This window comes from Habropoda laboriosa, unplaced genomic scaffold (genome assembly GCF_001263275.1).
Source record: "Habropoda laboriosa isolate 0110345459 unplaced genomic scaffold, ASM126327v1 scaffold409, whole genome shotgun sequence".
Lineage (NCBI taxonomy): Eukaryota > Metazoa > Arthropoda > Insecta > Hymenoptera > Apidae > Habropoda > Habropoda laboriosa.
Genome location: NW_017100630.1, coordinates 194,968 through 203,771, shown reverse-complemented (window position 1 = coordinate 203,771; position 8,804 = coordinate 194,968). Strand labels below are relative to the sequence as shown.

General features: G+C 35.8%; 1 protein-coding gene across 1 annotated transcript; it reads right to left on the bottom strand.

Annotated features, from left to right (window-relative positions):
- Positions 1-2,743: 2,743 nt before the first annotated feature.
- On the bottom strand, positions 2,744-8,530 carry LOC108576779 (leucine-rich repeat extensin-like protein 5). Its single transcript, XM_017939839.1, has 5 exons — positions 8,398-8,530; positions 5,214-5,609; positions 4,489-4,631; positions 2,874-3,454; positions 2,744-2,747 (listed from the first exon to the last, which is right to left on the bottom strand). Exons 1-5 carry the CDS (start codon positions 8,528-8,530, stop codon positions 2,744-2,746), a joined length of 1,257 nt encoding a protein of 418 aa, XP_017795328.1.
- Positions 8,531-8,804: the final 274 nt, after the last annotated feature.

The following is an 8,804-nucleotide window of genomic DNA, read 5'->3' as shown; positions in this document are numbered from 1 at the left end:
AGTTTGATCAGAAAAAAATAGGACACCTTGTATATGCACACATTCATTTCATCCTAAATTATTTAGAAATTGAAAAGACGTAATGTCTTCGGTGATATTTATTACAAAATTGGACTTATTATACAGGTTACAGTCTAGATATCTGAAGAACAACGCATTTTTAGGAAAAATGTTTAATACAAAAGTTTCACTATTTCGAGAGGGAAATACAACTATCCTACTTATTCTTTAATTATTAGGCGTCTTTAAAGTTATTTGAACATCAACTTTCTTTTTCCAAATAGAAAATATATTTTTTCTTTATATATTCTTATTCTACGGGAAAAATGAAGAAACTTTTATATGAAGTATTTTTTTACTAGACTTCATGTTAAAAAGATATTTAATGAAACAGAAATTTATTTCAGCTGTGCTACTTCCAAAGTAGAGAATGGAGAATTAAGCGATGCAAACGAAACTTTTTAATTTTTTTGGTCGTATTAGATGACAAGGTCTACAACGATTTTACTTTTTCACGCTAGTTTTTATCGCACAATATCAGAAAATATATTTTAGATATTACAAAAGAGGGTTTGAGAAAGGCAAGAATGGAATTTGAACACAGATCATATTACTGCCTTATACAACATGGAGAACACTTCGAAAATATTACATATGATGTGTATAAAATCGGTTAATTTTTAAGTTCATCTGCTGAAAGTCTGTGTACATATATCGGCGAACACAGATATTTAAATGATTTCAGTGTAATGAATTGTAAGTATAGAAATCGTTAAGTTGTTGCATAAGTTTCCTGGTTCTTGTTGAATGTGAAACGAGAACGTTATCATTTCTAAAGGACCTACGCAACAAATGCTGTCTGCACGTTTTAAACAACACTGGTTAAAAACACCGACTTCAATACAACGATCAACAGATCGTACAGGTGTTAGAGATAAAACGTACTCCAGAAGTATGTTGAAAGACTAAATAAATAGATAAAGCAACGTGCATAACAAGAAAAGAGAAATAGCGAGAGTAAAAAATTAAGAAAAATTTTAAAGGGCATTTCAAATAATTGGTATCCTATTTATTTCATTCGATAAAGTTGTTTCTTTGATTAACGTTGCGTTTTAGAGCAAAACCCGAAACAAGTTTAGAATATACATAATTCTCCAGCTTTCTAAACTGCTCTGTTAAATATTGCAATCTCTTTTGAAAAATTGCATAAAAAATATGTACGTATGTACATTTCCGTATTAATTCTTCGTGGTATTTATACACTAAGAACATAATTAACGCATTAATGTTACTTGAGAAACTGTAGAAGATAGTTCAGTCATATTTAGAGGTTAGAGACAGGTTTAATAATATTATCGTACATGTGTTTTGTTCCTTAAATATTTAGATAACATTTTTTTTTGTCAAGTAACAGAACCTTTGCGGTTTCAACAAAGCTGTAAACTTAATTGCGAACTGTTACTTTAATGTGTTATGTATAAATAAGATTGGTGTCTAAAATAAGATTTGCAATTCTGAAAACACGCTTGTAAGTACATATGTAACCTTCGCGGTTTCAACAAAGCTGTAAATTTAATTGCGAACCGTTACTTTAATGTGTTATGTATAAATAAGATTGGTGTCTAAAATAAGATTTGCAATTCTGAAAACACGCTTGTAAATACATATGTTCGTGTGAACATTTCCGCCTTTTTCGTTTGTACCCCTGGAAAACGTGAAGATACAGTGCTGCTCTCTTACAGTGGAGATAAGAACGATTCATCGTCTATTTCTTCGAATTCTTCTTTACCATCTAGAGTTACCATATACGAATTTTTTTACTTACGTAAGAAAATATAGGAGAAACAAAAAACAAATGCTATACAAAAAAGAAAATAAACAAAAAACTATACTAGACTGTAAATAGTACAATAGTATACTGTTTTATTTCGTACCTAAATAAAATAGTTTACAATTTTCATAGAATTTGCATAAACGATTTGTCGCTTTTTAAAGTCTCCCGCCATTCGTGTAATTATACAGCAACTCGTAGTTTTAATAGTAATAACCATAAATATGTGAAAGAAGCATTTCCTTTTATTTAAAGAAACAAGGTATAATGTTTCCATTCGAAATAGGTGTATCATGTGGAAAATTGATGAAACTTTCGAATACTGTGTATTTTATACGTATATACAGGGTGTCCCGGTTTTTTCTAATCAAACTTTATCAGTATACTCTACGGATGTAAGTAAGAAAAAAACGTTATATAAACACATGTCTTATGAAGTTTTGTTAAAAAGTTATAACAAAAATACGAAATATGAAGATTCGTCCTTGTGGATTGTCTCAGGATCATTTCAAAGATATATGCTGAACTTGTTTTTTTTTTTTTTTTGTACTTTGATAATACCAAAACGAAAATATAGCATTCCATTAAAAGAAACACGAAATGACCTTAGTATGATCTTGAAAAATTGAAGATAAAAATTTAAAAAAATTTTGAAACGTAATACTTGCTATTTAGTTTTATGTTAAAGATGACACTTAAAGTAGCGCCTTGTAATTTATTTTTCCAACTATCCTGTTCATTTAATTTATTTTATAGAAGAATCATCAAAACTCCCATTACTTTTCATGATTCTTATGAAAAGAGGTAGTAAGAAATTCAGGTTTCTAAGAAAAATCTCTTTAAAAATTCTTTATTTACGTTTAAGTAGTCTGCGTTTTTAATACAAAGCGTAAGTTTCAAGTGACTCGTAGATTAACTGAAACAGAAACAAAATAATTTTTCAAACAGGGCACACATATATATATTTCAAAAAATATAACTTATATATTTAACAGTTTAGCACAAAAATCAACCAAGAAATATTCATCGAGAATATACTTACCATTTGGCAATGGAGAACGGTTTACAAGAGTCCGATATTCTGTCGTACGTGTGTCCCACCGAACATTGCACCAACTGCGGTCGACCATTTCTGCAAACTACCACGTTCGTACAAGAGTCGTTCAATCTGTGCCGATCTCCGTTCTTACACGGAATCATACTGAGACTGGGTGGGATATTTTGCAACAGGTTCCAAGGATTTTGGAAATGATTGACCGGCTGTTTCTGCGCGTCAAGGAGATCTTGTGCCTGTTCTTGTTGCTGGTTCACTTCTAACTGTGCCGACACCGGTCGCTGATTCCAGGGATCTGGTTCCGTTTTGCTTAGCCATGGATTTAAAGGATAAGAGGGCGCTGGTTGTGGTTGCGTTGGCCCGTAAGATGGCTGTTGTGGTAGATCGTTAGGAGGTGGCTGCGATGGCAAAGGCGATGGTGGGTACGGTTGATAGGGTGGTGCATACGTTGGTTGCTGTGGTGGCAGCGATGGTAACTCTGTTTGGGGCAAAGATGGTTTGGGTGGTGGCGAAGGTGTAGCTGCGCCTTTGCAGTCGACATTGTAGGGATAGTCGCAAACACCTAGAATCTGTGGAACGATAAATTACAGGTGAAATAAGAGAATGTGAACAGTATACACATCGTTCAAAATAAGAGTAACCTCGTTTCGCGCATGGGGCGTGTCTAAGGCAGGGCTAGAACCACTAGAACGTCAAAATTCTCCGTATTACCCTCTGCTACGCTCTCTGTGCGCAGAACGGACGAGAATCGGTCCGAGAGCGAGGTTACTCTCATTTTGAACGATGTATAGAGCAGTGCCGTCCAGTCACTGCCCGTGCGGGCAGCGTTTTGGAATCGGCGGGCAACAAGCCACGCCTTCTTAGACAAAGGTGCGTGTGTGTATGTATATATGTAGTAACTATATCCCGTCTTAAGAAGGACCTATACCCCTACCACAAACGTCTTTCCCCCCACTTTTCTTTAATGTATACGACCACTAGTCCGCGACTTTGCCCTTAGCTCTGCCCGCGGGCATCGGCGATGCCCTTGCCCGCCTGAAGGCCTGTTGAACGGCACTGCTATAGAGAATGCAATATGGTGTTGAAGTAAAAGAAGGAATTCAGAAGAAAGAACAGTAAATAGTAACCTGTGTGTATATATAGGGTGTCCCAATTTTTACCTATGAAACTTTGTCAGTACGTTCTACCATACTGACAAAATTTATTGGGCAAAACTGGAACACCCTGTATATGGTGTGTCGGTAATGTTGGCATTTAAACACTGATTCACGACCACTTTTTGTGAAGATATTTTAGCAATGGTAAATTTGAAGTATAAATATTGAAAGTGAATATTAAAAGTGCATTACCAAAGACATATTTAAGTATCACAGGTTCAAATCTTTGTTTTTAAATTATCGAACAGAATCGAATGAAACGAGACAATATCGAATTCAATTGAAAATAACGATACGAAAGTCTTCGAATCAGCCTTTGATCGATATTGAGTTAACAGTGGCAATTCGAACAATGGAAATTCTCATGCTTGCACGATGACCACTGTTGTTTCGCGATTTAAAATTACGCGAGAGTTTCAGAAATAACTGAACAATGCGATTCTTACATCGTTATAAACCAAACCGCGTGGGCAGCCAAATTTAACTGGCTTTTTGTAAACGCATACGTAGAATTCCGAGCAGTTCGTTGCACTTCTGTAGCGACCGTTCGGTTCTGGACATAGATGTGATCCAGAAGGTAAGGACGGTTCTGTTCGAACAAAAAACTGTATTTGTAAAAAGTACCAAGAAAGGTCACTGTACAAAGTACTTTGAAATTAGTCGAAAATTCACTTGCTAGAGCTGTATTATTCTATACTCTTATCATTTCAGTAGATGTTGATTCAGCTATTAACTCTTTACACTCGAGAGGCAACTAAGAAGCGACATTACTATTTACCATTTGGTAAATAATTAATGGAGACCCCCTTTAAGCTAATGTTTTACAGGATAACAGGTCTGCGGACCTCTCTAAATTGTTCACCGTATGTTAGAGGTCTCAGCGGTGAAATAGTTTGAAAGAACCAACTTCTAATAAAGTGTTACAAGGTTTTGTATAACAAAAATACATTATACGTACATCGAAGTAAAATAGTTATAGTATTTATTTCTATGTTAGTTTTAAACAATTTCAGTAATTTTATTTAGCAAGCAGGCTCTGATTTGCTGATTGCTTCTGGAAGAAAGGGCCGTCGAGTGCAAAGGGTTCATTAATTTTCGACGTATTTATGTAACATTATTTCGATTACCTGCCATTAGTAGTTAGGCAAATTGGACAAGGTCGTTTACTTACTCGGTGGTGGCAAAGGGCGGCTGCCACAATTCACGTTGTAATCGTAATCGCAAACCAAGGTGAAGTCATTGAAGAGCAAACCATCGGGACAATCTTGTTCGGTAACGATATCGTCCCAGCAATTTAAATAACTGGCACAGCTCCTCGGACTTGGGTACTGTCCTCGCAGAGCGTAACAACCAGGTGCTGGTGCCGGTATAGGTTTAATTGTTACGATAGGTCCTGGTAATTCGTTCGAGTCCCCGGGATTAGGGACAGTCGGATACAATTGCTTCGTATTTGTCAGATCTGGATCTTGCGGTTCTGTGGCGTTTCTGAATGAAGATTCCTCGTGCCAAGTGTTTCCATGATTGTCCAGCTTTTGTAACTCTACCAGATCCCAGACGTTTTCCAAGTCTGCTGTATACATAAAATACGAAATACGTTCTCAGTAAATTGCACACCAGTTTCATGGGACTTAAGGGTGTCTTTCATATATTAGCATGCACATACAGGGTGTCTTTTGTTGAAAGAACTAAAGTCATTGGAAAAATGTTCTTGCAAAAGTTGTTTGGTATGATGTGAGACATAATGTGATATAAATATTTTTTTTTCCTGGATATTTTTTTTTAATGGAACGCTATACAGTAGAATTCCGGTAGTCCAATTGTTCGACACGTCCAATAATCCAGCACTCGTAGCTCTAATATTTTTAGAATTTTCTGTGTATCATACTTTTTCTTTTCCCTGTACCATTTAATGGATGTGATGTTCTTTTTTTATATTTCTTATTGCCACTGCTGTCGCAAAGGACCAGGATAGTTTCGTACACTTTCCTCTAATATGCTTCGTGTAATTCTCAAACTGCCTCATGTTCTACTGCATTGTCATCAGTTGTCGGTAATGATCGCACGACGAAGATTAAGATAATTCAGTTATTTATATCCTATATTTTATTCGTGTGCATTTTATTTTTGTCAATAAATTACGTTATTACTTAAATTATTTTCCTCGTTTCTACCGCATTTGATAATCCGGCACTGCCGAAGACCTGAGCGTGCCGGATTACCGGAATTGTGTTGTATTTCTTTCTTCATATGATAGCCTTTGTTGAGACGAATTCAACGATGTACCGCACGAAGACATTTCGTTTTATGAAAAATCGGAAAGTCAGGTCCACACATGTAGCGCGCCTTCGTCGAGATAAACCCTACTGACACTCCGCGATTTTACAACTTCCCATAAAACGAAATGACTCGATGTGGCATCTCGTTGAATTCGTTTCAACAAACGCTATAATATTAACGGTAAAAAAAAGTATACCGTTTTATTTGAAAAGATAAAGCTAACCTTAAAATCTTCCCTATTACTTCACCCATGAAAAAATTATTCACACCACATTATGTCCCTTATTATACCAAACAATTTTTGTAGGAACATTTCTTCGATAGCTTCAGTATCTTCTGAGATGTTCCACTCTGTTGTGTTAAAAAAGACACCCTGCATACGGAGAGTTTGATTTTAATCTTTTAATATTTCGAAAAGTACGTTGGATAGAAGAAAATCCTGTTAGAGGGTTACAGAAGATCGAGGGAGACTTCGTAACTTTAGGTGGAGGCGTTAAGATCAGGCGCTTACTTGCATTTCTTTTTATATAAAATTGTATTCTTTATGAAAGAAAAAAGTATTCACCTATTTATGTGGAAAAACCATTGATTTAGGGGATATTTGAATTTGAATTTACTAGTACACCTACTTAACTTACACTACTGGCCAGAAGTTTGGAGATTTAGGGGATATTTGAATTTGAATTTACTAGTACACCTACTTAACTTACACTACTGGCCAGAAATTTGGAGTCACCTCCCAATTTTCATCAGTACTGAATCTGCTACTAATTTTTCATAGGCTTGATATTGATATTGTGGAGGTAAATAGCAATTTATCTCATATAGATTGATTTGAATGATACAAAATTCGTTAAAAAATTCTTAAAGCTGCTGACTTTATTCTGGGAAGTTTTGTGTAATTTGCAATGCACAGTGATTCCAAACTTTTGGCCCGCAGTGTATGTCTTCAGAAATAACAGGTGGCATTTCTTTTTCTAAAAAATGTAGAGTGTAATAAGACGAATTGAACATTTCATGTGTGATTTTATATGTGAAATAAGACAATTAAGTTTTTTCAATTTTTGAAATGCACGAAGCAAATTCATTAGGTACTTTCGTTGTCCTATTTCACAAATTCTTTATCAATAAAGTCACACATGAGATGGTATGTTTGAATTCGCCTCATTACCCTTTGAAAGAAGTAAAAGCACAATAGAAACCTAAAAGTGGAACTACGTTCCATTTTATTTTATACATATAAATTACGAAAACTCTCTTTCTACCACAAACATCTGAAAATAACCCACTCCGCGCACCAGCATAAACAAACTATCTCGAATGTAATGATTCGATTTAACACCGATAAAATTTCACAAAAAGGAAACTCAATTCCAAAATATGAAACTTAATTATCAGGTGCATATGAAACATTTTTTTTTTTTTTTAATGAAACTTTAAATACACTGTGCTTCTTCACAAAATTAACGAATGTAATCAAGATAATTTCCACATAATTCTATACACTTTTCCCAACGATTCACTAGCTTCATTATTTCGAATTTATAAAAATCGTTAGTCTTTAAACTCAAAAATTCTTCGAATGCTACCTTTACAGTGTCTCCATTTTCGAATAATTTATTCGTTACAGAAATTGTTCAGGTGTATGAAGAAACGGTAGTCTGTTAGGGAAAGGTCGAACGAATAGGGGAAGATCTAGCAAAATTCCATATCCTTCAGCGTGGATTGCTTTCGATAATGTTTTCTCAAAACGTTAACATCGATGGCCCTATCTAACCTTCCTCTTAGCTCACTTCCCGCTAAAAATGTCACCAATTTTGAATTTTCCACACAAACGTCGAAGTGTCTTAGCATTTAGGAACTCGTACCGCAGTCTTTCCAAGTTTAAACTTATACAAAAAAATTACACGAGTATCCCGATTACTCGTCGCGTCAAATAATAATGTCCAAACAATTACATTATAAATTCTTTTACTATTCGATACACATGCACTACGGCAAATTCCTCTTTCTTGACTATTGCCTATAAAAATGTATTTGAAATGTCGTTTCATTTGCACCAGCCTAATGTCACTAACCTTGACGTTGCTGTTGTTGAGGTTCTCCAATTTTGTCGAAGGTAGTTATCGTGGACGTCGCCGTGGTCGTTCTTCGAGCTGTACAGTTGCAGAGGCCGAGCACAAGGGTGAATAGTATTAAAATGAAACTCATGGCGACGTTGTTAGACCGCGCAGCCGACGATAGATTAAATCCTCGCGGATGCTTGATGTTACAATGACCGTCGAAGAATCGTCGGCGAATCTCTGTGTCCGAGTCCTTGCACGATATCCCGATGCTGGATGGTCTGGACCTGGTCGCTTCGAGGGCTTACATAGGGCGTCCCCCACCATTCTACTTCGTAGGGAGTAGCTCCGCAGGACCCCAATTACACGGGCGCAGAACCCTGTGGTGGATTCTTGCTCAGGAAGTGTATGGTTCTTCTCTG